Consider the following 27,098-nt stretch of genomic DNA (forward strand, 5'->3'; position numbering starts at 1 on the left):
ACCTCCTTGGGGCACATGAATGCAGCATCAGACTTTGTGTGGGCTGTCCTGGTTTAGTTTGTAAGCATCTCCAGATGTCTGGCTCTGGAAGGCAGGATTGCTCACTGGAGAAGTGGAACATAAAGAGACCACAGGAGCTAATATTTGGCATCCTCCTCTTGCTCACTCGTTTGTTCCTATCTTCGCCTGAGACTACCATGAAGCCTGTTCCCAGAATGGTGATCTCTTTCCAGAAATGTAGACACATTCTGGAGCAAGGCTGCAACTGATGATTATTTTTATTGTTGATTGATCTGTTGGTTATTTTGTTGATTTCTAAATTAGTTGTTTGGTCTCTAAAATGTCAGAAAAATGTTGATGAGTGTTTCTCAAAGCCAAACACGATGTCTTGAAATATATTTTTATTTTTCTTCAACCCAAAGTTTAGTGACACAGAGAAGTAAAGAAAACAGAAAACATTCACCTTAATAAGCTGGAATAAGAGATTTTTGACTTTTGAAATAAAAAAAAAAACTTAAACCAATAAATCGATTATCAAATAAGGTGAGTAACTTAATGGTTGACAACTAATTAATTAGTTGTTGCAGCTCTTTTCCAGAGCTGTTGTGACGCCCGTCATTGTTGATGCCAGTAAGAGATCTCTGTGTGTTTAGACCTTTTAAACAAGTCAACAGTTAGACTGATTTGTTTAACCACCATGCCCCTGTGGCAAACCTGCTCTGCAGTAGATGAATAGATTTATTTAGCAATATTTAAAACATACATGACAGGCTGATTATAATCACAGAATATATAATCATGTATAATTGTAGTGGATTAAAATACACAAAAAGCCCAAGGGTTTATTTTCATTATGGTCCTCTATTATAGCACAATATGGCAGATTGAACACAAAAGTGTCCTGCAAAAATGACATTTAACTTTAAAAACAACACACAGGCAATAAAACATCCTGCATTTATGTAACTACAAATAATTTGACAACTATTTCTTGAGCTGTGATTTAATTCTCCCCTCAACTAGGTTTAGTTTACGCAGTATGAGTAGGCAGTACGTGGATCAGTTGTGCTACATACAATAATCCAGTGTTAATTGTCATGCACTGTTTCACTGTAAACTATTTAGTAAAGCAGAAATGGCTAAATGTTGTGGGAGAAAGGAGCCTGGTTTTGCCCTGTCTGCCACACAAAACATTGTGTACATGTCTTATTTATTATTATTTAAGTTTAATGCTGAAAGTCCAGCTCTGATAGAATATTTTGATGAATCTGAATCTTATCTGATATTTTGCTTGTGCCTCCTTTGCCCTCCTGCCATCTTTGTTTATCCTTATCTCTCAGTGGCAGTGCTCGTGGACGTTGGTACAAGTTCAACGACAACGTGGTGGAGGAGTTTGATATGAACGACGAAACTTTGGAGTACGAGTGCTTTGGTGGAGAGTACCGTCCCAAAGTTTACGACCAGTGTAAGTAACATTCATGAACTCTAACATTCGTGTAAAAAAGAGCATTCAAGAACTGACAATAAATCCCAAACACCCCATAAAAAGTTTAGTTATCTAATTAAAAATCTCTGAAACATTCATGATATATATTATATGATATATATTCATAATATATAATCAAATATTTTAAATAAAATATTTATATATTAAATTAACACAATTCCGTTGATGATCAGTAATCATTAGTAAAATGACTAAGTGGATAAAGGCAATTATTAAAACAAGTAGAACTGTCTGAGCACATTACTTTACTGTAATGCAACCTTTAAAATCAGGAAAAAACATTTATTACATATTTCAGTACATCAATATCCAATATTTAAGACGGGATAAAGTCTCATATCACAATGCAATATAGTAACTTTATATCTTCATATGTTATGTACATATCTTTATACTCAGCTTTAAGCACATTGTGAAATCTGCCTCCTAGTGTTAAAGTCTGCACATGCATCATTCTGCACATTGGAGGTCAACTTGAAACAATATGCGAAACACGTCTTTGAATAAAAGGGGACTTTAAAAATATATGAAGCTCAGCACATATTGTTTTCTCATGCACACACAAAATAACCTTGATTTGTATGTGTGTATGTGTGTGTGTGTGTGCAGCCAACCCCTACCCTGATGTTCGGAGGAGGTACTGGAACGCCTACATGTTGTTCTATCAAAAGATCAGCGACCAGAACTCGCCCGTCCTGCCCAAAAAGAGCCGAGTCAGCATCATGAGGCAGGAGGCTGAGGACCTTACACTGTGAGTGAACCTCCTATCACACACTACACTACACACTCACCTCATAAACATTCTCATCATGTCATTTATAATGTATCAGCAGTGTGCAGCAGTCAGCAGAATAAAAGCACTGTAGGTCATCTGTCTTCAACAGACGGCTCCTCTCTGATGATCTATAGAACTGGTTTAATCTGTTGGATAGAGCTGAACATTTTATGAAACATTGCAGCCACTAAAACACACATTAAGATGTGATTCATGTGCGGAGGAATACAGTTCTTTATTATTGCGTCAGACAGGCGTAAGATTGGACGGGTCCATGTTTGTCCTTGTGTGTGAATGTATGTAACTGTCTGTCCACAGATAATCTCACATACTACTGGACCTGTCAGCCTAATAATTTGTGTGCGTACTTATGGCTGTATGCTCTGTATGCTTTCTTGTGGTTGCAGTAATTCACAACCTGTTTTATTGGTTGTTTTATGTTGTCATCCACTGCTGATTCCTCACCTTGGTTAAATACAGAGCCATATTTTGGCCTTCATCATGGCTCAGAAACAAACATCCATAGAAAAGTTTGGTCTCATTTTGACCAACAGCGTTTTAAAATGAATTTCATGTTCATGAGAAAAGGGGTGAGTCATGTTTGCTACCATCTGGATTGTAAGAGAGCTGGTAGGGACAATTTCAATACCTGCAGCTGTGCCGCATGCATTATATAAAGTTGTCACAGTTAGCTCCGGCGGCCACATGCTGAGTGGACTAGGATGACAGATTATCAGCCTGGCTGTTTATCAGGGTCCTTATTTGGCATTTTGCTGATTATCTGTATTGGCAATTTAATTTAATGATCACAGATAAAATTAATGAATGGAAGGAAGTCTCAGCATGGGAGGAACTTTTATTTTGTAAAACCACAGGGGGCTAATTTCATATATTCATTTTTTTAAATTAAAATTTTCACTGGACTATAAAAAAAAAAGCTGCTGGGAACTTGCTGCATATGATGTTGAACGTTTCAGTTTTGATTTAACAGACGCTAAAGGCATTTAAACAATGTTGAAAATGCATATTGGTTCCAAATCAGGATTTAGGAACATACCCAGAAAACATCAGCAGTGGTCTGTTATCATTTAGCCTGTATCTCTATGCTTTTTCGCCAGATCTGCCCCGTCCTCTCCTGATGTTTCGCCACAGTCCTCTCCTCGCCCCCCGAGGGCCAACAACGACCGGCTCACCCTCCTCACCCGCCTGGTCCGCAAGGGAGAGAAGAAGGGCCTGTTTGTAGAGAAGATGCCCGCCAGCATCTATCAGGTAAAGTGGCACCAAGAATTAACGTGCACAACATTTATCAACATTTGTTCTGTTTTTTATTAACTTGCATGTCCGTCTGGCCTCTTTATCTGTGTTTTGTGCAGATGGTGCGAGACGAGAATCTCAAGTTCATGAGGAACAGAGACGTCTACAACAGCGACTACTTCAACTTCACCCTCTCACTGGCCTCCGTCAATGCAGTATGTGCTTCTACTGTTGGTGTTTACTTACAAAGCAGAGCTGCACAGTGATATTAAACTTGATTTATATCGGAAATATTGTAACTATGTGTCATGAATGTTTCTCTCAAATCCCAGGAGGCAAATATCTTCTTCTACACTTGCATTATATTTAGCTTTCCCCTTTTGGGCAGCACTTTTTGAAGTAGATGCAACTCATACAGTACTGTGCAAAGGTTTTAGGCTATACATATTCATTTCTCAGTAGTCTGTTTACTGAAATACAACCAGAACATACAGGAAATATTTACACAGTATTGAAAATGCAAATATTTCAGAATAAAACAACTTCAACAGGCTGAAGTTGAAAGTTTTTAGTGTGACCACTTAGCATGTCTTGAAGTCTCCTGGGCAGAAAAAATTAGATTTACAATACTGATCATACACCAGAAGATTATCCAATAAATTTCAAGATAAAAAATGGAGGTCACACTGAATATTGACTTCAGTCCTGAAGAAGCCATTTTGTTCTGACTTTTTAAATGCATTGTTCATATTCCTTTTATTTTTTGTATCTTAATAAAGAGACTGAGAAAGAGCTAATGTACATCCTCTCACTGATACCATCTTACATTCATACTTTATATAGTTTTTATTTACAAAATTTAGACTAACGCATGTTTAATTTGCAAATTAAATGCAACCCTACAACAGGAAGCAAAATGTTAACATAACAGACTCAGAAGAAATACTTTATCTTCTTGTTTTTAGTTTATTATATTAAGTCAATTCACTTTTTCTTAGACCAAGTAATGTTTCTTTTGGTTCTTTTGCCCCACCAGGAATTTTAATTGTCTGTTTATCACTTCATCTCTCACTTGGGTCACATAAGTGCTTATTGATCATTCAAACACTGTAAGCCCCACACTGAGACTAACAGGAAAACTGATTACATCAATTATTACAGCAACATAATTAAGCTACATGATTGTTTATCATAGAAACAAAAAGTTGCAGCAATCAGTGGCTTTAATGTTTGTGTGTGTTTTACAGACAAAGCTGAAGCATCCAGACTACCAGCCGATGGCCAAAGAGAGTCTTCAGCTGGCTGTTCACTTCCTGTTTCACACCTACCTGCACACCAAAAAGAAACTCCGGTACGTACACACGCACACCCGCTTGTCTCACTAATGAACAGCTCTCATAAGCAGCAGCGTGATGCCTTTATTTCGTGTGTGTCTCCTGCAGGGTGGACACAGAGGAGTGGATGGCCACAGTGGAGGTGTTGTTGTCAAAGAGTCGTGAAGCGTGTCAGTGGATGGTGCAGTACCTGGTGGGATCAGAGGGGCGAGAGATCACCAGGTCAGTGCTGGTTTGTCATCTGCTTAACCCACAGAAATATAACATATAGTGCTTTGACCATGAAAACATGGCAGCAGTCATGAGAGGGTTAACTCATTACCACCGTTTCTATTTTAGTTCAGTTTAGTTTTTGAGTCAATAGAATGAAATAATTGAAAAATTTGCTGTTTTGGCTGTTAGAATTTCTTATACCAATGCAGAGAAAACATTTTTTGACAAAACAAAAAAAATATCCAAAAAGGGTAAGTTATTATACATGTTTAGCATGGCAAACAAGTTTACAAAATCTTTTTTTTTCACAGATAAACATAATTCATTTAATTTTTTAAAAAAAAAAGTCTTACTAAAAAAAGAGAGAAAACAGTACAAATGTACATACATTTACATAATATAACTTTCAAAAAAGGGTTTTTTTTTGTCCTGTCTTATTGGGGGTTCCTGTTGGCCTGGCAGCCCACCAGGCCTACACAGTAATAGGGGAATCGCTGTTCTGTGCCAGCACACGAAACTATCTAGAATAGGCCATTTATCATTCAGACTAGAGAAATAATTGACTCCCACATATTTAATTATTTCCAACTTATTACTACATTAGCTCAAAATAATTTATTTAATGGCCAGTTTCTTTTGAAAAAAAGGGAACTCAAAAGACAATTTTTTTGTCCACCTGCTCCGGAGGTTTTCAAGAGGTTTTGGCCTCATGAATATTTGTCTGTATTAGTGACTGTATTTGAGCTCTGAAGCCAAAAACATAGAGCTTGTAGTGCTGTATCTTTTTAAGGGTGCTTTTTTTTTATGCAGGGCCTTAGTCTGACTTTAATGACTGCATCAGTTTTGTGGCTGTCCCAGTGATATGTGACACTACAGACCTGGCAGCTCTCTCACTCTAATCAATGCACATTGAACTCTCCGACCTCGGCTAAATAATTCCACCTAGATAATACTGCCGCAGCCTCTACAGCTTCACTCACTCTCCTTCAAATACCTATACACTTCATATATAACTGACCTGTGGATCCCGACAGTATGTTTTTATCACACAAATACACACACGCACACACACACACACACACACCATCTGAGCATCTGAGCATCTGGAGTGACTTTGAACAAGCTTTTATTTGCATCTGCACTGACAGCGGGAGTATTAAAAACACCTGTGTGTCCGTGTGTGTCCGTGTGTGTCCGTGTTTGTGTGTGTGTGTGTGTGTGTGTGTGTGTGTGTGTGTGTGTGTGTGTGTGTGTGCTCGTGTGCTCGTGTGTTGCTCTCTGACTGAATGCTGATTGGCTGAAAGAGCAGGTCACTGAACGTCACAGTGGAATGTAAACACTTAACGCCAGAACACTTAACCAAAGTGTGTGTGTTTTCAAGAAAGGTGTCGTCTTACACTACTTAGCGTTTTTGGCATGGGGTGATCGTTTGGTCCTCAGACATGATTGGTTGTCACACATCGGACGTTTGAAGAGCAGAACACCCCGGCCCCCTTTACATACACACGACCCTTCCCACAGAGGAATGTCCCACTCAGCTGTGTGTCTTCGGGCCAAAGCCGCCAGCACAACAGCATGCGTTTTCCTCACGCAAAATGTTGTTTTTTTTTGCTGCTCTTCCTGTTTTTCAACCCAATCACCCCGACCACTTAACCCTTACTCCCCTGTTTTGCCCGTTTATGTCTAGCTGTAGGGTGTCCTACATGGCCCTCCAAGCAGAGGTTTTCCAGAGAAACACACTCACTCCTAACTGACTGTTATGAGAAATCATTGGCAAGATGGCTCTAGAGCAACGAAAGAAACCCAAAAATATATTTTCTTCATAAAAAGAGAGAATTAAGATAACAATCGTATTATCTCAGTTTAATGTTGTTTCAATGTATTATTTGTCTTTATAACAAGCCTAAAAAACATACGCTAACGGTATGCTGATGTCGGTAAATGTCACATTTTATTGCTGATTTGTGGATGACAGACCTGCATCTTCACATATTACCATTCATGGCAAGTGATGCCCAAAATTTAAGTCCAGCAGCGAAGTCAACTAATTCCCCTAATATCAGTGTAGACTGACAGGGTAGGTGCACAAGTTGCTATTAGCCTGCAGAGCTATTGACTTTTTAAAATATATTTAACAGCTTGTTTGATTGAAATTTAAGTTGTGAAACAAATGACAAGAGTCCATGCTTTTCCATTCCCATCAGATAAATGGCAGACGTCACTGTGATAATACCATTATGACCATAGTCCCACCTGTTTACGTGAATGCCGTCTATGATACTGATGATACTGACGACAGCAGGATTTTGAAGGGTTGTCCCATTATTTGGGGAAAGATTTCAACCAAAAACCCTCTCAACCCCGTTCTGAGGAGCATAGGGGCACTTGAAAACAAGGGGTATGGGTAAAAATAAGAAATAGTTTTGGGTCTTTCTCAAAATACAATGAGGATGTTTATACATCAAGTTAAATCCTCTTCACTCTGCTTGTCATCTCATCATTGTCAACACTGTTACTGATGATTTTCATCACATCTCCTCCTCAGGGTTTGTCTGTTGGAGTGCAGTGTCAGGGAGGTGAGGGTGGTGGTCGCTTCCATCCTTGAAAAGACTCTGGAGAGCGCGCTGCACTTTGGAGACCCTGGACTGGACAACCTGACCGACACTCTGCTTTCCTTACTTGACAAAGATGTTCCTGAAAATGTGAAAAACTGTGCGCAGTACTTTGGCCTCTTCAGTAACTTCGCTCAGAGGGTAATAAACAAATAACAACAAATAAATAGATTTAGACTTTTTTTTAAGTGCAAACATCGAGTAAAATGACAATATGTTTGGTTTTTCTGCTCGCTCTCTCTCTCTCTCTCAGGGATGCGGCCCTTGTCAGCTGTTGTTGAAACACTCAGCTTATCGCCGGATGCTTATCTTCCTGTTGGGACCCAACAGGCAAAACAACCAGGTACAACGGAAAAAGATACAATAATACGTTCACTTTGACCCCTGCACTTTTTGGTTCAAGATTTTCTTAACCTGAGGACTTTCTTTAAGCTCTGCTTTGGCACCCTTTATTGTTTGTCTCTTAAGAAATAAGCATCCACAAAAAACATTAAATGTAAGTGTAGATTTAAATTGTTTTAAGAAATGTTTTCAGTATGGTCTGCATGTGAAAGTAGCAAAATGTTGATTTTTATTCAATTTAAATTAATAGTTTTTAATATCTGCAACAGTACTAACTGATGTCAGTAGGGCTGCTTGATTATGGCTTTAGAAACATCATGCAACTTTTTTGAAAAACAGAATACTGTTGTCCTTTCAGAGGATTTTCTGGACATGAGCACAATCCAACTGTAAAACGGATTTAAAAAATGGTATAAAAATGATATGAATCAATTAGATAATAAATACAGGCCAAGAGATGAAAGAAAGACCCTGTGAATTGCAGTATATTATATCTAAATATATTTCTTGCTTTTTCCTTGATGGTTGGAAAAAGTCATAAAATTTGTCGCCATATGATTATCTTCAAAGTCACTAAATCAAGCAAAAAAAAAGTCACTTAGTTTGCTATACTGTGTGCATTGCACAGGGGTGCACTTGATTCATAGCACAGGACAAAATGAAAGCATTACTACAAAATGGTATGCAGCTCAATAATCATTTATCTTGATAATGTTGTTTTTTAAAATCATTTGCGGCCAAAATTGTAAATGAAAACAAACAGTGCACTGTATTTAAATTTTCCTTTGCGTGTCTCCACAGAACCGACGATGGAGTCCAGCTCAGGCTCGGGAGTTCCTCCACCTCCACAACACTCTGGCCCTCATCACTCTGCACTCTGACCTCAACTCCCAGCGGACGCAGGGTGCGACACTTGAATCACATCTTGGCGGTCACAGGGTCGATGCTTTTGTGTAGTCCAGCTGTCAGTCTCATCGTTTTCATTTCTCCCTTATTCCCCATGTAGCTCCTGCAGGGTTTAAACTGCGTGTGAGCTGCGTCCCGACCTCCAGCACGCTCCTCCCTCTCCACGCGGACATCCTGGCCTCACTCTTCACTCCAGAGGGGCAGCCTTACCTTCTAGAGGTAACATACAAAAGTTTTTCTGACTTGTTTTTAATGTGTTTTTGTCTGTATTTCAACCAGACTTTTGACACCAACAGTCATGTCATTTAAAGAATCACGTGATCCATATTAGGTCATGACTTTAACTACATATCAAAAATGAAAAATAAGCTCCTAGACTCAGATTTTTCTCTTTTTTTTCGGAGTATTGCACACATTCACGACATTGTCGGTTTTTTTGCTGTTGATTACAGAAAGTTATGATAGTGAACTATTGGTACGATCGAAAATGTACAAAATACATCTATACACACCCATATACACATGCATCCCTGCATTAAAGAATATAAACGAGTAAATAAAAAATAACTAAATAAATAAAATAAAAACAATATTTAAATAAAATGAAATTTTAAAAAAGAGGATAAAAGAACCTGCATTTTTCAAGGCATAGAACAGGGATGTATAGACCAATAATAATATGCAGAATGAAAAGAAAGAAAACAAATCAGCACCTTTGTAGGGAAATAATCTGGTATTTAACAAAAAAAATGCAATGCAATTAATTAGATCAACAAACATTACGTATATTTTCCTTGTACGGTAAAAAGGGCGTCATATCTGTGGGGTTGGTTTGGGAGTTTTTGTTTATTGCATCTCTAAAATCTGTCTTTTTCATGAATAGACTCATCTTGTGACTATTTACAGGTGATGTTTGCCATGCGTGAGCTGTCAGGTCCGCTGTCCCTCCTGATAGAGATGGTGACATACACTGCGTGCTGTAATGAGCCCTTCTCTCTGGGTGTGCTGCAGCTCCTCAAGGTATAAAAAAAAAAAAAACCTCAGAGAGACAACAGCCAGAGCTAACACACATTCATTCAAGGCTGAGTGTCTTTTGTTTTGAAACCCTTTAAATCGGTTGTTTTTCGTAGACCCAGCTGGAGACGGCTCCACCTCATGAACTGAAGAACGTTTTTCAGATGCTGCAGGAGCTGCTGGTGAGTGAATCAGTTCATGTTGTGACCTTCAACTATTGATCCATCAGTTTGTGATATCTGATTGCTATAATCAGCTTTGCTAACATCAGTTAAATCTTTAACATCAGGTAATGGAGGACCATCTACAAACCCAGAGACTCAAGTATGCTTTTGAGTCAGAGAAAGGCCTTTTGGGTATGTCTCAGTATTTTTGTTGTTTTGCTTTAAAGCCACAGCTTGCAGCAAAACAGTCTCATACAGTCACCTACAATGTATTATTTTTTTACTAACCTTGTTGGGAGACTGCCATAGCACTTGGCAGCAGCGTCAGTTTTTGTGTGTATTGAATGGATTAAATGCATAAACTGGGTGTTTTTCCTCTCAGCGTTGATGCACCAGAGCAACAATGTGGACAGCAGACGCTGCTACCAGTGTGTGAAGTTCCTGGTCACATTAGCCCAGAAGTGAGTTCATCTTAGGGTCACAAGTTAAGAGTTGTTGTCTTTAGATATGATTTATTGTGCATGATGATAAATGTATGTTGTTTTTTTTTTCGCTGTTATACTGTGCAACAAAATTCTGAGCCTTCTTTTATTTTTCCCATCAGGTGTTCGCCGGCGAAGGATTACTTCAAGGAGTTGTCTGGTCACTGGAGCTGGGCAGTGCAATGGCTGCAGAAAAAGGCAAGCTTCAAAATTACTATGTCAACACATGCATCAGAGAGATATGTTTAGGTTTCTTAATATATTTTTCAGACATTTTTTGACTTAAAAGAGAGTATCAGGGGTGACATGATCCCCAGAATCGGAATCAGATCAGGGATGTCACCACTTCATGGTCAATGCCACATCAAGTGCTCAGTGCGACTGGGTACATCATCGTCAAATAAGTCGACCTCATCTACAATCTTTCCACTTATCCCCAAGCACCTGCAGAGGTACCCTGTGGTTAGGAATCACTGCCTTTGACCACAAGGACACCTCAGAGGAACTGCTTTCATACTTTCATACAAAATACTTTTTAATGATCCTTTTTTCTTATTTTGTTTTTGCATCACACTCTCAGATGACGGAGCATTACTGGACTCCACAGAGCAACGTCTCCAATGAGACATCCACCAACAAAACCTTCCAGCGTACTATTTCTGCACAGGTACACACACACACGCAGAAATACTGTTTATCAGCATGATATGACCTCCTCTAGTTTAACACACACACGTGGCGTCACTCATACGTAACTTTATTTTTCTTTCCTGCTCTCAACTCTTCTTATCTTCATTGTTTGTATCAAACTCTGCAGGATACTTTGGCCTACGCCACAGCGCTGTTAAACGAGAAGGAGCAGTCCGGCAGCAGCAACGGCTCAGACGGCAGCCCGGCGAACGAAAACGCCGACCGCAGCCTCCGACAGGTAGCTCTCAGCGCAGCGGGCTTCTTACATGACTCATACTGGGTTCACGCAGCCAAAAAATGAGAAGAATGGAACAAAAATGGAACATCTCACCAGCTTCTGTCAGAAGCTGTGAAGGCAGTTTGTTACCTCCCACGGTCGTTATTAGCGGTGGATTTGAAAGTGCTCCATTCTTCTCTGACTCCTGCTGTGCCTGACAGGATGCCCACACAACACAAGACTGTCAGACTTGTTCTGGCACAGACGTGAATACTCCAGATAATCAGTGTGGTTTATAGAAGTCATAATCCCACTGTCACTGCTGAGCACAAAAATATCCCACCATTTGTTCCTTTTCCTCAAAAAAAACACATTTTTGTAATTGTTATTAATAATCATTGCAGGGTTCGCACAAGGTCCTTGAAGTACTTGAATTTTGAGGAAAAGAAATCAAGCGACCTTTCTATCAAAGTCCTTGAAATTCAAAAGAACCAAATAATGCTGTTATATTTTTGGCCAAAGTTTTGTTCATCAGGACATTCTAATTAAATTCCTCAGAAATAGAAATCGCTCAGCTTTTAAAAGCTGAGAGGTTAACGACCGCTGCAAGCTCTCCTCCACCTTTAAAACCCCAACAAAACCAGTAGGCCTGTGGTTTGGCATGTCAACACTTAGCAGGACTGGCCGTAATGAGCCGGCTTTTCGCCGTTATGTGTGTCCTCTCTGTTCAGCTGATGTCATAACTCCGCCAGACACTGAAATGGAAACTTAAGCTCCAGCTGGAATCGTTTCCATGCACTACAGGTGTTTTTTTAAGACAAGTTTTCTTTTCTTTCTTTGTAATAAGTTGACAATTCTGATATCTGGCAAGCGAGGGGGGATGTTTCTGTCTCCTCGTGCTCCATGAGCACCCCTGCTTGCAGAGTTCAGTCGTAGTGAGTGTCTGTGTATGTTGATGCTCTCACTTACTTTTAGAGTTTCTCTGGATCTGAACTATTCAAAGCGACAGAAAGTGGTGCATTGTAGTGGTACAAGCACCATATTTCTCATATTTCTCATGCCATTAAAATGTTATGTTGAGGATTTTCTACATTTATGCCTTAAAAGAGTGTGATAAGCAAAAGAGCATTCCCACAGTCATGAAATTCCTGGAAAAGCTATGAAATTTAAAAAAAACAAAAGTGTTGTCCAGGCCTAGAAAATAGTTTGGAATTAATACAATGTTTTAGAAAAGTTTTGAATAGATATTGTTTTGGCTGGACAGCAGTTGACCTTAATTTATCCAGGTATCACGTTCCTTTAGGTTCAGCAGCAGTTTGGCGGCGGGAACATCTAATGAGCGAGTAAAGTTAGCGAGCACTTGCAGTTTGTTTATCCGCAAATCTCTGTGAAGAGTGTGTTAAATAAAGAACGGCTGTAAGGTGATATACGCATTTTAAACACTTAAAAGTCACTGAAATGAGGTAAAATGTTCCGGAGAAAAATCGCTAAAAAAATCTTTGGGAACTCTGGACATCTATCACATCGTTTATATCGTTAAAAAACTTTAGAAAGTGCTTGAACTATTTGAAAATTAATTATTCGCTTTCAGTTGGGTCCTTAAAAAATCTTTTTTTTAATGTCTGTATGAACCCTGTCATTGTCTTTATTTGTGTCTCTCCCAGGGGTCAGAGTCTCCCATGATGCTCGGGGATTCAAAGAGCGATCTAGAGGATGTAGACCCCTAGCTCCTCCAACCAGCAGGATCCCTCCGAAGGAGAGGCGGCACAGCTCCGGGCAGCCAACTGTAAGGGCTGCACTTTGCCTCTGATTGGTCCGGACATTTGGGACTCCACAACAAGCCAATCAGAACACTTATTCTCTCGGTCGCTACGGCAACGAAGGAGCTATGAATAAATCATAAATTACTTCCTTTCAGAGCAGCCAAGGCGATGATGGAGATACATTATCATTAAGGGCAGCAGAGTTGATTACGGTGGGAAGTACAAAAAAGAAAAAAAAAACCTTCCTCAATCACGGATGACTTCAGTTTATCCTTTTATTCATTCATTCACTCAGAATGACAGCAAGGTGGAGGATGGGTTTGGGTTGTGTTTTAACAATTTTCTCCTCATATTTGCCAATGTATCTACATAGACATATTCATATTGTAAAGATTTGTTCCATAGATGTAATTTCCAGTGTAAGATAATATTTTAAAGTCTCCTGTGCTCTTCTCCACAGCCATGCAAATAGCGAGAGGTCACGTTAGCCGCTCTAGAGGAACTTACAGACGCGTGTACAGGAACACCTCCACACAGGAGCACTTGGGAGGGGTGGGGTTAAGTATGCACTTTATAGTCCAGCCCAGTCTATCGTGACGTACAGCAGCACTGCTCAGTTCCTCTAGAGCCTCCTCGCCAGCCTCTTTTTGCTTTTATATTTTCAGTGCCACTTATGCAGACACATGGAAGCCCTGATAGCAAAGCCTATGACTCTAACTTTCGCCCCAGTGATCACAGTCACGGGGACGCAGTACAGGGCAGGTCCCGCGCCTCAGCAAATCCGAAACAAGCAGTGCCATGGTCAGCACTCGCCCTCGACTTCTTCTTCTCCTCGCTGTCAGGCAGCCACGTGCTGGATTTTTATTCTCTTCATCGCTGTGTTTTATTTTCTTTGCCACTTTTCTTTGACTCTGGATGAATTGAATATCGGAGAGGATGTTTAGGGACTCAAGCCTTATGCAAGAAAAGCTGATCCGGAAGTGCACAGATCAGCCGCGGTGGGCCGTCAGTGCCGACTGAGGGGGAGCTCAGGAGCATGTTTTATTTTTAGGTGCCAAGGTTACACACACACACACAATGTTAGAACTCGTGGAAAAACATGCAATCGTGTGCCACTCATTCACTCAAACAACAGGTCCTCCTCGCCTCACTGTTACCTCTGCTTTATCAGGTTTGATTTTTTTTTGTTTTTGCTTTGCCTTTTTTTTTGCTTTTGTCTACCTTTGGAAACACACAGAGGAGCTGAACCCAAATGTAGCTCTAGTTTCACACTCGCCCGTGTATCCATTGTCCCTACCAGTCATCGGGAGACTTGAAGTGCCTTAACCTCCCGATTTCTCTCCCCGCGTCCCACCTCCGACACTCACATCTGTGAGGTGGTGCAGCTTCACTTGTCCTCACCGTGACACCAAACCAGTGTCTCCTGTGGTCAGATAGTTTCGCTGTAGGAGTGCAACAGGGCTTCTTCATCCTCCATTAGACCCAAAATAATACAGGGACTCTTTCCTCTGTGTGTTGTGACAAAGGATTGTAGGAATGTAACTGTTGGTTGTTGATTCTGTGTGTATGTGGGAGGGGGAGGGGGGTGTAAGTTTTACCCTAATAAAACAGGGTTTAGGTGACAGGACAGGGTTGCGGTGATGGAAAAAAAAAATGCTGCTTTCTTTTCACTCTGCGCTCAAGCGGAGACACTTTGTAGATACTGATTTATGCTCGATAGTTTTAAGGAAGCCACACTTTTCACTCAGACGTTCTGAAGACATGAGCCTAAACTAGCTTAGCAGATTAGCTCTCAGCTTTAACAGGTCAATGTTTACAGTGTGAGAACCTATCATGCAAAAACGGTTTTCTGTTAGGAGTTGTCACATGATCAATCCACTGAGGCTCCTCCGCGTCCACAAACACACACACACACCTCCGCCCCACCCACTCGGCCCATTTCCCCTCTCTATCTCACTAGATGTGAATGTCACGTCGTGCTCTCCCTGGCACGTCTGCATGTGTGGCAGTAAGTGGTGGTGAAGTTTGTCTTTTCTGTGTGACAGATAAAAAAGAAACAGCCCCCCTGTGTTGTTTGCTGTGTAATTTGGTCTTTAGCTCTCACTGTCACAAACGTACGCCCCTTCTCTGCGGCTGGCTATCTGACGGAGCTGCATGCAGTCTGTGCCAAGTGATACATGGCAACACGAGTCGCATTCAGCCCGAGAGTCTCTCTGTGGTTTGCCCCACTGCTACATCACCACAACTACTTTAAAAAACCCACAACCTTCAAAGCAATCTTTTGTTTTAATCCTTGGATGCAGGGAGGGATGGGGAAGTGCGTGGGTAGGGATTGGCATCTGTACGGGTTTTTACTGTCATTCAATTTTGAAAAGTCACTTCTGCCATCGCAGGATTCTGTAATGCATGTTAAAACTCAGTTTTAATTTGTACATCAGAGTTTGATTAAGGGGAAATTTGATATAAAATAAACTGGAATGCACAACCTTTTGTAAACATTGTTTTTATGTATGTTTACACATTGAATCCTTACAAAATGTTGGTGCACTTTAATTTTCTACTTTTTTTATGTTGATTTTTCTTGTCAAAGGAAAGAAATCAACCCCCCCAAAAATATTTTGATATCAAATTTTCACCCTGTGTTCGATGTATTTGGGATGAAAACGTCTTTCTTACATTCATCAGGTGGACAAAGAATCAAATACGGAGAGAAATCATGATGAGTTCATGTCATAGGGGTCTGCGTTAAACAAAAGCAAAACTATATCAAAACATCTGCTTGCAAACTCTCAAACAGCTCCTGCAGTATCATCCAAGTCTTATTTATCCAGTCGTATGCTCAGTACTTCACAGCGCCTGCTGACAGTAAACTTAAATGTAAAACGCCAGACTCCATTAACAAAAACAGTTGTTTTACCTTGCTGAACACAGGAGTTGCTGCTCTACTGCTGCCTCAACTAGTTAGTAAGTTTTGCTGTTGTTAAACGTGGATGTTGATTCTTCATTCATCATTCTTAATCTTCACAAATTCAGCATCACACAGGAGTAATTTGTATATAAATGGTCACTGGGGGGGGCAAAGTATTCCTTTAATATTCCTGATTTGATCCTACAGACAATGAATGGACCTTTTTCATTGAAAACATGTCACAGTAGGAAAAGCACAGGTTTTAATACAGTTGTTAATGGCTGATTTTTATTTAGCTGCTACATTTTTGGGACCCTGATGATGTTGTGTGCTGCTCACCGTCTCACGGTCACAGGATGTTTGAAAAGAACAAACCATTGTTATTAATGTCATTTGTAAGACCTGCGTTTTTCCTGCTATGGCAAGTGGAAACAAAAGGGCCTGTTGAATTGAGAATGGATAATCAGGTGAATTCATGTCATGGCCTCATGTCACAGCTTCCGTTCGTCCTAAGAATAATGCATTCACTGATGAAACATGTCCATGAATCGTTGTATCACATTTTCCTGCCAATCAAACTTCAGCCCATTCATTAGTACATCGCAGCTGGCAGCGTGGTCGTCTCCACGCTGAAGTCAGTCTGTTCAAATCAGGATTTACGTCCTATGAGTATGCTCGGTATAATGGCATAGTGTTTTCACTTCTTTTTTTTGTTACAGCTGTTCAGTGCTCAGGACAGACAAACGTGTTTTATTCCAGCATAATTTCAGTCATTTTGTTGTGTGTGCACCTACTGTTCCAGACTAAATGTGAAACAAAGTGAACAGAAGATAACTGGCTTATTAATCAAGCTGCTAATCAGACTGATTTCCCACAGAGGTGCTGCTGCCGGGCTCAGAGCTGGAAACTCTCTCCTCGTAATAACGTCTGTGGTGAGTTGCGTTTTCTCTGAATTTTATTTCAGCTGTGATTTCACTGAACTGCTGACTGCTCTTTTTTTGTGTTCACTTTTCATTGTCCTTTTTCACAAAGACCTTTTGATGTGTCACAGTATGAAAAACACAGATGTAAATAATGCAATTAATTAATTGGCTGAATTCCATTTAGCTGCTTCAGTTTCGGGGTCTGGGACTCTTGAGCTGTTGTTAATGTCTGCTGTGAAAAGGCTGATTAGTTGGATATTCTTTGATTAGAAATTGTGTATTACCTCCACTTGTTTAACCAATTAAAAATTGAGCAAATTGGCTTGATTTCTTTCCAAAAATAAAAAAATGGCAGGATAAAAAGAAACTTGACAAGAAACGGCCCCAAAAATAGCTAGAAATTAGTAAAAAGTTCCAAGAAGTATCCAAAAAAAGAAAGAAAATAACTTTAAAAAGTGCTAAAAAAATGTATTTTTTTCTGACATAATTCTGAATATATAGTTAAGAGAAATGTTTTTATAGACTTTTACTTGTTTTTTGATTATATAATTCCTGTCTGCTAATTTTCAGATAATTTACTCATCACCCTTTACTAATTTTCTGCAGTTTGTGGGACATTTTTAATCAAGTTGCTGGTTGTTTTTTTTTGTTTTTTTTAAGAAATCAAACCAATTTTCTCAGGTTTTACAGGTTTAAATGCTTGATCAAGGCATCCAAATGCAGGCAAGGAAAACTGATAAAGATCCAGGTGTCAACGGGTTAGAAGCTCCTAATTAGGTCATACACATACGTCCATAAAATTATCCTAAGACTTAAAGCTACAGTTCACCCCAACATCAAAAATACACATTCTTCCTCTTTCCTGTATTGCTATTTATGAGTCTAGATTGTTTTGGTGTGATTTGCTGAGTGTTAGAAATATCAGAAATATCATCTCAATATTTTGAGATGTCTGACCTCTCTTTGATATAATGAAACTAAATGCATCTGCTTGTGGTGCTCAAAGCACCAAAAAATGCATTTAAAAAACTATTTTGGATTTTGGGGTGGACTGTCCCTTTAAAATACTATTCATAAATCATTTAGTTAAATGAATTATCTTGGGAAGAGCATAGAGTTAAAAAACAATTAATGATTTATTTGTGAAAGCTCTTTTTTTTGGAATTGTTTTGTAAAAGATACAAAAATATTTGGTTACATTTTACAAACTGTATGGTTTAAAAAATAGCTAACAACACAGTACTACATGAGGAAACATGTACATTTGAGGCCTTAATACAACATTTGAGCACATTTTGACCTCATCCTACAACAGAAACACAAACATTGTTACAGAAGTGCTCACAGTCACTGATAAAAGACAAAGATGACACATCAGAGGAATATCAAAGCTGTTTTCAAGGTGTTGGACATCAAAGTGGTGCGAGACCGGATCAGTGTGGAGCTGTGGCGTGCTGCTCTGGTGGTCTGACGCGACAGCAAACAGCAATGCCAGCTGCCCCCTCGGCTCCTGTGGCACTGCGTATACGGCAACTGTTGCCCTTAGCAACTGGCCCAAAGATAGCAGAGCCCTGAGAGACGATGCTACAGTCTGTCAGAGTCCAGCCGGAGGGACAGGACACTTCGACCTGAGACAGAACAGCCGGAGCAGGTAAGGGTCTAAGGGAAAGTTTGGGATGTGACCATCACAGACATGTTTAAATACTTACCTGATGTTTATCTGCTGATATGTTTTCCAGCAGGTGGCACTCTAGAGACGGCGCATGGCAGCACACGGCATGTGATGTCACCCCGTCTTTAGCAACACAACGCTTACGATCACCGTGATGTGGACGGGAGCCAAATGAGATCTTAGTGGTGGACCAAAATGTGCAGCCTAGAGGGAGACATGAACCAAAACCAAAACACTGTGGGTAGTATGTGCAGATGAACTGTGGTAAACTTCCCTCCATCTAACCAGCGGCTAAATGTTCCTCCACTCTTTTGGTGAAACTCTGCCAGATGACGCAAACTGATCCTAAACATGTCATCTGACAGAGTTTTGCTGGCTCTCAGGGCTGTTGCTCAAACTACAGGCTGCACTTTTGAATTTTTGTATTACCCCCCCACCCCCCACCTGTGCCAACACCATTGACACAAACACCCCTTTTCCACCCAAATTAGCACATGTAAGTGGGTTTTTTAAACATGGGTAGCTGCTGAAACCAGGCTATAGTTTCCTTTCTCATTGCTAGTAGAGCACACCTGTGTACATGGCTCTGCAGCAGACGAGTATGCCTTTCTGTGTGTGGACCTTTTTTGTGTCAGTTGCGTTCGACACCATGGATAGACAGGAAATCAGGTTGGAAACAGTTGGTAGAAAACAGCATGGAGGCATGTGAAAACTAATTGGTGGTTACTTTTTTATATAGATCTTACTTCTTTAGACTCTCTTTCAAACTTGGTGCAGTGTAATTGGGATGGATCAAGCCCCAAAACTTATGCAAGGCTCTGATTCAAATTTACATAGTGGATGAAAGCCATTGAGCAGCTCTTGTAGGAATAACCAAGTCCCTGCCCCCATGGCTGTATCCAGACTTCCCTATAATACATCCATGGGATGGATGTTTCAGTGCTGCTTGGGTGGAGACGGTATTCTGCGGTGGTGCATCATTGCATCCTGCTGGCCAAGGAGCTAATATTAGCGTTTCCATAAATACCGATCAGAGCCGAAGCTGTTAATACCTGTGACTACTAAAGAATAATCTCACGCGGGTGTGAATGCTGATTGTAACCTATCCCATTACATTAAAAAGCCAAATGCTAGCAGTTTTTTGTGCAGTGGGAAAAGGGCTAAAGAGCGTAGAAGCAGATCAAGAGAGAGCCCTGATCCTCTCTGTCTTTCTCGAACTCGGACGGAAATCTGATCAAACGGTAAAACTAAGCAGTGCTCATCAAACATAAACCAAGATTCTGTTACTGTGTTGCCAGTATCTCACCTCAAATGTTTGTTAGAAATGTGTTTTAGCTTACCATTTAATACCAGATTGTTTTTTGTAGGCAGTACACCATTGTTTCACACATTAATTTGCATTATGTCACCCATCAGCGGGAGCATTTATTGGTCTGGTGTGGCATAGTGCATTCTGGTAGTTGTAGGTTTTTTTTACCTCTTGAGCAAAATCGTCCTTTTCTCAGATTTTTTCTGGTCATGTAGCACCAATTTTAAAAGTAGACATACTAGTTTTATTAAAAGGCCATTTTCCCAGCTGTGAAATTTTTCTTTAAACTAGCTCAAAGAGGCAGACACATTTGAAAAAATGTATTCAATCTTGTGAAGGGCTCATTGCATGTGTGTAATACGGTTTAGACCATATTGCCCACATGCAGTGAGCCTTTCACTAGATGGAATAAGCACCATTACATGTTAAGTATCCAAAAAGCACCAAGTATTGTCCATTAATGACTCAAGCAAGCACTGACCCACTGACCACTGAGGAGTCATCATGAAGTCACTGAATAAGGAACATAATATAAACTAACAAGCCATTCAGGTGTTGTAAGGTTTGACAACTCTGTGCTTTGTACTGCACACAAAGCTGTTATTTATGTTGGCAGGGAGTACATTTTGCCTTTCAGGGTGATTGCCATGGTAACTGGCATAATTGACCAAGGTGTTCTAAATGCAGCCGCATCAAAAGCTCGCACTCGGTTTAAAGGCTAGTTTGTACACAGTTTCAGGGCTTTAGTTGTAAGTTTGGGGTTTTCAACACATCAACAGATCACTGTTCAAAGAACAGGATGATGTTTTTGGAAACAGTGTTATCTGCTTTCTTGCTGAGCATTAGATTGATTCCCGTCTCATTTCTCTTCATTCGAACAATAACTCACCCTCCAAATAACTTTTTATATGTTATTAAGGTGCCTTGTCAGAAGTTGAAATTTGTGAAGAAAATGTTTGTTTCTGTTTCTGTTTTCTGTTAGTGGGGTGGGACAGGAGAAAAGGATCTTTTCCATGCACTTCCACTTGGTGATAAATGTTTCACAAATGCGAAGAAATTAGTAGATTTATAAAATTGTTTTTAAAAAGCTTGGGAAAAATGTCAAGGGAAATAAGTTGGAGAAAAACTAAATTTATTTTAATTTTTAAGCACCTTTCTCAGGTCATTTTTAATGTATTTATTTTTTTTTCTTTCCTTTTTTTCAAACTAATTTTCATGTATTTTTCTTGAACTTTTTGCTAATTTCTTGCTAATATTTGGGTCATTGCTTATGTCGTCACTCATTTCCTTCCTTCCATGTATTTGAAACAAATGATGTCTATTTTCTCAAGTTCTAAGGGTTAGAATCATATTTGAGTTGAAAAATTTAAAAACAACCCTTTATTCCAGTTATCATAGCCCTGAAAAAGGGTCTTGCTTTACAATAAGTCCAACATAAAGTTCTGCCCCTACTCTCCCAGCCAATAATGTTCTTATTGTCCCTAAACAAAATTTAAATGTTAAATGCAAGAATGCAAAGTATTGTTGTATCTGTGACTTACCGGTCAGGTGGTGCTGCAGGCCGACACACTCAGCATCTCGTCCAGGTTCAGGACCAGCATGGACCTTACATTGCAGACCGCTTATCACACAGCAACGGGCCACAGCATACACCCCTTTACCCCCTGGAGCGTTAAAAGCAACACACTCTATCTGCCCTCTGTCCTCCTGTAACAGAGTGACAGGTTCATAAACAGCAGACCTTAGATTGAAGTGTTTTTAGTGATGAGAGGAGGTCGGTTTGAACTCACAGTGATGGTTTCTCCCATGTGGACGCCGTCAGGAGAATAGCTCCTGCAGCTCATCATCTCCTCCCCCAGACGACAGCGACTGATGGCGCTGTCAGCTCTCGAAACGCCTGACCTCTCTGACCACGCTGAGCGACACAGAAGCTCCCCATCTGCAAACAGACACACAGTGTGTAATACTTACTGATGCATAGTGTGTGTGTGTGTCTGTGTGTGTGTGTGTGTGTGTGTGTGTGTGTGTGTGTGTGTGTGTGTGTGTGTGTGTGTGTGTGTGTGTGTGTGTGTTTTGTGCATCACTAACTTGTGTTGTTTGCAGGAGGCATGGCTGCTACCAGGTTTGGAGTGATGAGACGATGAGTGTCAGACAGAGAGAGGAAGTTGATTGTGTTGCTGATGGAGTGACGCAGCATCGTCTGCAGGACTTGCACCGGCGAAGCCTTTTGATTGGACGACAGGATTACTGCTGCTATACCTAAAGGTACACAAGCCAAAACAAAAACACGTTTACTGCAGCTACACAGATTCTTTTCATTTGTCACGCTTCGTTTTCATTTTAGGTGTTTTTGCATGCATACCAGCTGCATGTGCAGCAGCCTGCGAGGTTCCACTCCGAGAGGTGAAACAGGTGCTGCAGTCACTGCTCGCACTGATGATGTCATCGCCAGGTGCAAACAGATCAACACAGCGTCCAAAGTTGGTGCCACCCGCTCCCTGCGACATGAGCTGGTCCGCTGAGTTAACAGCCCCAACTGTGATGATCTGCACACACAAGAAGTTAAAGGGACAGTTCAACTCATGTAGATATTTATATGAAATCTAGATTGTTTTGATGCGATTTCCAAGAGCGATATCAGCCGTAAAGATGTCTGCCTTCTCTCTGATATGGTACAACTAGTTGGCACTTGGCTTGTGGAGTTCAAAGCACCAAAAAATACATTTAAAAAAACTCAACAGCAATGTCTCTTTCCAGAAATCATGACCCGCTTACTTAAGATAATCCACAGACGTGGTTGTGAGTAGTTTCGTGTAGGAAATATTTTCTTCCTACCTTTCTCTACGGCCAATATCCCAAAACTCGGCAACTCACACCAAAACAATCTCACTTGATAAACAGTGCTACAAGAAGAAAAATACTTTTTTTTTAAAAATTTGGGGTGAACTGTCCCTCTGAGGTAAGGGTTTTGTGTGAGTGCATCCATCAGTGTTTTGATACCTCCGGCTCTGAAGCAGGTGAGTAGAGGCAGGCATCGTCTCTGTAGTTCCCTGCAGCAGCGATAACCACAGCTCCATTAGCCACCATGTCCCGACAGGCTGCGTTTAAAGAACGGCTGAAACCACCAACGAAAGGAAGCAAAACAATCACAGCACCCACTGGGTTGGCCAGTAGATTGGCTCGGATATATTCCATACCTGTACGGGACAGGAGAGAGATGATCAGAAAAGATAATGTTCTTAGTGTCAAGATAGAATAGAAACCAAAGATACTCAACTTGCCTTGCTTGGGGGCCACTTTTGCAAAATGACACGAGGACAAAGGCCAGTCGCAGCAGCCCCATACATGTTTCTAGGATATTAGGATATTCCTAGGATTTTTGGACATTTGTAGGATTTAAGCAAACTTCTAAGATTTTAAGACATTTCTAGGATGTTAGGAAATTTTAAGGATTTAAGCATGTTTCTAAGTTTTTAAGATGTTTCTGGGATTTGAGGACATTTGTAGAATATTAGGACATTTCTACAATTTTAGGACATTTCCAACATTTTAGGATGTTTTCAGGCTTTCAGGACATTTTTAGGATTTAAGGACATTTCTAGGGTTTTAGGACATTGGGGGCTTACCTTGGACCTTTGTTGGGGGGTGCGGGGATCATCCACTGGCAATTTTCTTAATAAACAAAATCTAATTTGAGGCTGTTTTATGCACTTTGGCACCTTATGTATACTAAAAGTACAAAAAAAACCTCAGTGTGAATCACCTTATTTTATTGTGTATTAGAAAATGGTTGTGGGGCCAGCTGGCACCCAACTGGGGGCCAGATTTGGCCTGCGGGCGGTAAGTTGAGCATCATTGATATAAACCCTGCTGCTGCAGAGGTACTGGCCCTCCCTTTGCTAATGTGTTTGTACATAATGGTTGCATGCAACAGCAGCTTCATTTCCCGCTGCTTTTCATGTAAAATGGCGACTGAAAGGCCTTTAAGTGATCTAGCAGGCTGTAAAAAAAAATACACAAAGAGCTGCTGGCCTAATGAAAGGACGAGCAATGGGTGGCATTGGTCATAACACATTTTCTCCATAGTACAACAGATCTGTGGGAGTCCTACCCGCCAGAGCTCCTGACACGGTCCCTTTCCCCTGACAGTTGAGCACCCGGACCAGGTTAACACTGGCGCCTCGGGCAACACCAGAGTCCATCCCACTCACCACCCCCGCCACGTGCGTGCCGTGACTGTCACACTGACTGGCCTGTAGAGGAGAGAAGGTTTGACACGCAAGTGAAACTGAAAGTTTTGTTATTGAGTTGCAGTGACAAATATGCAAGTAGTTCCTTTGTGTGTGTGTGAAACCTGTCTGTGAACTCTGACTCCGTCCTCCTCAGGGACATTGTTGAAGTCTGTGATGAACACTCGTCCTTCGACCTCTCTGTGAGAACTCTGGACATTGCCATCCATCAGATACACCTCCGCCCTCCCTCCATCATCTGCAGAGGACAGGGGGTGTGTGAATTTAAAACATAATGACTGCAGGTGTGTTTGTGTGTGAGAGGCAGACACAGAGGTGGACTCACTGGGTGGCTTGTATGTTCCATTTTCAGAAGTGCCACCACGAGGCTGCAGTAACCTCTGGAGGTTCCAGGGGGCGCTCTGAGCAAAGATGGACGAGTCCTCCTCTATGTAGTGGACCTGAGGGAGCTTCAGCGCCTGGTAGGAACACAATCACATTTTATTGTGGGTTTAAGATAAAAAATAAAAGTCTGCACAGAAAGTAATTTAGGGCCCATCTACTATTATAACCCTGTGGAGTGTTTAATTTTTCAATATTTTATATGAATCACAGTAGACGTAATTAGGATGGATGCAGCAAGGACAGCCTCTGTACATGGGGCATCCACTCTACCAACTGAGCTACTGGGCACCCCATGACCTTCTTTTTTTGAGGCAACCCCCAGAGGTCTATCCTGGGTCCCCTGTTATTCTCCATATCCTAACCCTGTTGCGACATATTACGCGCAGACATAATAAAGACGGTCACTGTTATCAAGATTAGATGCAGCTATAGGTTCTGATGAAGCTTGGTACATCTGACATGTCTTCTATTATATGGATGTCTAAAAAATGTCCAACAGTTCAGTGACTCCCAACTGAAGATCATAACTACCTCATAGATCCTCACATTTTGTTGTTTATGATTATCATTTTATTTGTTGTATGAAGCATTTAACTTCCTATTACAGGTTTGTTTTTCTGTAAAGAATGTTGTGTTTGAAAAAAAGATTAACTCTCCCTCAATGTTGACACCATAATAATTGCATAATTTAAGCATGTTTTCCATTGATATTGAAGTTTTCTTGTTGTTTTGTTAAATACGTTTCATTACATCCACTGTGATTCAGAGCGCTAAAACAATAAATCTTCCAATGAGTTGAATATTTTTAATAGGTCTACCTTGAAAGCTAGCTGTATATTTTAATTTGGGCAAAAGTCAATAAATGCATTAATGCTGATATAAGTGAATAGATTTTTCTCAGTAAGTTTACCCACACTTTACATATTTACCACCTCATGCAGCATGCTGACAGTGAAGCAGTTACCAGGTGAAGGACGTCACCACTCATCTTCACCAGGAAGCCGTGCAGAGCTCCAGAGTACGTCTGCAGGATCTCCAGCAGGTAACCTCTCCTGGCTACTTTGGCTTTCAGTCTTTTGATGGTCCTCTGCACATGAGAGTCGTGAGTTCCCTGACGCAGTATGACCAGGTACTGACCAGGCATGCGCCATGCTGCCTGGAGCAGAGCACACAGAACATAAAGTACAGGTGCTTCGTCCCAATGCATGGGCAACAGAAATTAGGCATACTAAAAGTTTTCATACTAAAAGTCACTCAATTATATGTAATAGATTGTAAATAATATTTTGTTCTGCGCTCCTCTGTTATCATGATTTTCTTAGTTGATCAGTCAATTTGCAGATTTTCCCGTGGATTATTCAACCCAATACCCTCAATAGTAATGTAAAGCATCAAAGTAACACAGACTATATACATATATAAAATATAAAAATATATTATTCATGATAATGACACGATAAAGACTTGTAACTTGTCAGGTGCTCAGCGTCAGGTATGATAAGAGGCTGTTTGCAGTCTGCAGAGGATGCGCGTCAGTGCCTCTGGCACAATGATTATTATTACCTTGTTGCACTTGAGGAACTCGGCAGCGGGTTCGGCTCCGGTTTCAGGTTGAGTCCCGTTCTCACAGATCAGATCCACATGTATCTCATCGTCCTCGGGGTAGTCCTGCGCGCTCGCGGCCAAAGATGCGCACAGACACAGCGTCCAGCCATACCAGGCTGAGGTGCGACGCATTCTTAAAACCTCTTGGACCGTTTCCAGAAAGATGATCAGGAGAATCCAAAAATCCACTGATGAGAGTTTTTATGTCAGTCTGAGTTCTCCAGATGTTTTGGTGCCTCCGACAGCCGTGCGCACTGTGTGCCTGACTGTCAGTTAACGCCTCCAACCAAAATATTCTGATTTTGGAAACAATTGATTCTTATAATTTAAGGCGGGGACTGCTGACGTCTCCGGGGCTCACGCCACCGCTTTTGTATCGAATGATTGCCCTCCGTTAAAAACACCTCTTACTGTGGAGGAGTCATGTTTCATGCTCCCCCTGAACCACCCTGTAATTATTACATGTCAATCCAAAGCTCGTCCTCTTAGTTCAAGTTCATTTGCTGATGAACAATTAGTGATGCATGCATGTACTTGTTCATGAACTCATGTTGTGTGTTTGTGTGCAGAGAGGCTGACCATGCTGAGCTCATATTTGCCATTCAGTTGTATTATTTTAAATGCACTATATGTCCTTTCTATTTAAACTGTTTGTGCTGCTGCATACCTACAAAACTCCTAAATCTCTATCACACCTCTTGTATCAGTTTCACTCACTTTAAACATTTTTGTGTGGTATTACTTAGCCCATAACAACAGGTACAGAATGTCCTC

At 40.7% G+C, this 27,098-nt stretch overlaps 3 protein-coding genes across 5 annotated transcripts in view; 2 read left to right on the forward strand and 1 right to left on the reverse strand.

Annotated features, from left to right (window-relative positions):
• Nucleotides 1–15,758, forward strand: part of usp24 (ubiquitin specific peptidase 24) — a 47,467-nt gene extending 31,709 nt beyond the window's left edge. For all 3 annotated transcript variants that reach the window (XM_088077952.1, XM_088077953.1, XM_088077954.1), the window contains 18 exons: nucleotides 1,341–1,465; nucleotides 2,117–2,258; nucleotides 3,401–3,551; nucleotides 3,656–3,751; nucleotides 4,784–4,887; nucleotides 4,979–5,092; nucleotides 7,629–7,836; nucleotides 7,949–8,038; nucleotides 8,839–8,941; nucleotides 9,044–9,162; nucleotides 9,850–9,963; nucleotides 10,074–10,139; nucleotides 10,247–10,313; nucleotides 10,504–10,582; nucleotides 10,726–10,801; nucleotides 11,184–11,270; nucleotides 11,421–11,531; nucleotides 13,175–15,758. In XM_088077952.1, coding sequence (XP_087934078.1) covers nucleotides 1,341–1,465; nucleotides 2,117–2,258; nucleotides 3,401–3,551; nucleotides 3,656–3,751; nucleotides 4,784–4,887; nucleotides 4,979–5,092; nucleotides 7,629–7,836; nucleotides 7,949–8,038; nucleotides 8,839–8,941; nucleotides 9,044–9,162; nucleotides 9,850–9,963; nucleotides 10,074–10,139; nucleotides 10,247–10,313; nucleotides 10,504–10,582; nucleotides 10,726–10,801; nucleotides 11,184–11,270; nucleotides 11,421–11,531; nucleotides 13,175–13,237 — 1,915 coding nt within the window. In that variant the 3' untranslated portion in view covers nucleotides 13,238–15,758. The remainder of the gene's footprint in view (nucleotides 1–1,340; nucleotides 1,466–2,116; nucleotides 2,259–3,400; nucleotides 3,552–3,655; nucleotides 3,752–4,783; nucleotides 4,888–4,978; nucleotides 5,093–7,628; nucleotides 7,837–7,948; nucleotides 8,039–8,838; nucleotides 8,942–9,043; nucleotides 9,163–9,849; nucleotides 9,964–10,073; nucleotides 10,140–10,246; nucleotides 10,314–10,503; nucleotides 10,583–10,725; nucleotides 10,802–11,183; nucleotides 11,271–11,420; nucleotides 11,532–13,174) is intronic.
• A 2,458-nt stretch (nucleotides 15,759–18,216) lies between these two features.
• On the reverse strand, nucleotides 18,217–26,639 carry pcsk9 (proprotein convertase subtilisin/kexin type 9). Its single transcript, XM_042482091.2, has 12 exons — nucleotides 26,283–26,639; nucleotides 25,684–25,875; nucleotides 24,661–24,793; nucleotides 24,440–24,573; nucleotides 24,197–24,338; nucleotides 23,086–23,282; nucleotides 22,448–22,631; nucleotides 22,174–22,344; nucleotides 21,876–22,024; nucleotides 21,627–21,792; nucleotides 18,814–18,980; nucleotides 18,217–18,732 (listed from the first exon to the last, which is right to left on the reverse strand). The coding sequence occupies exons 1-12, from the start codon at nucleotides 26,454–26,456 to the stop codon at nucleotides 18,538–18,540; spliced, it is 2,004 nt and encodes a 667-aa protein (XP_042338025.2). The 5' UTR covers nucleotides 26,457–26,639; the 3' UTR covers nucleotides 18,217–18,537.
• The window catches only part of dhcr24 (24-dehydrocholesterol reductase), a 37,012-nt gene continuing 34,129 nt past the window's right edge, over nucleotides 24,216–27,098 (forward strand). Inside the window, exons 1-4 of the mRNA XM_088077956.1 lie at nucleotides 24,216–24,354; nucleotides 24,472–24,589; nucleotides 24,688–24,796; nucleotides 25,661–25,761. The gene's annotated coding sequence lies outside the window, so the exon portion shown is untranslated. The remainder of the gene's footprint in view (nucleotides 24,355–24,471; nucleotides 24,590–24,687; nucleotides 24,797–25,660; nucleotides 25,762–27,098) is intronic.

This window comes from Plectropomus leopardus, chromosome 5 (assembly GCF_026936395.1).
Source record: "Plectropomus leopardus strain MGB_pleo_1.0 chromosome 5, ASM2693639v1, whole genome shotgun sequence".
Lineage (NCBI taxonomy): Eukaryota > Metazoa > Chordata > Actinopteri > Perciformes > Serranidae > Plectropomus > Plectropomus leopardus.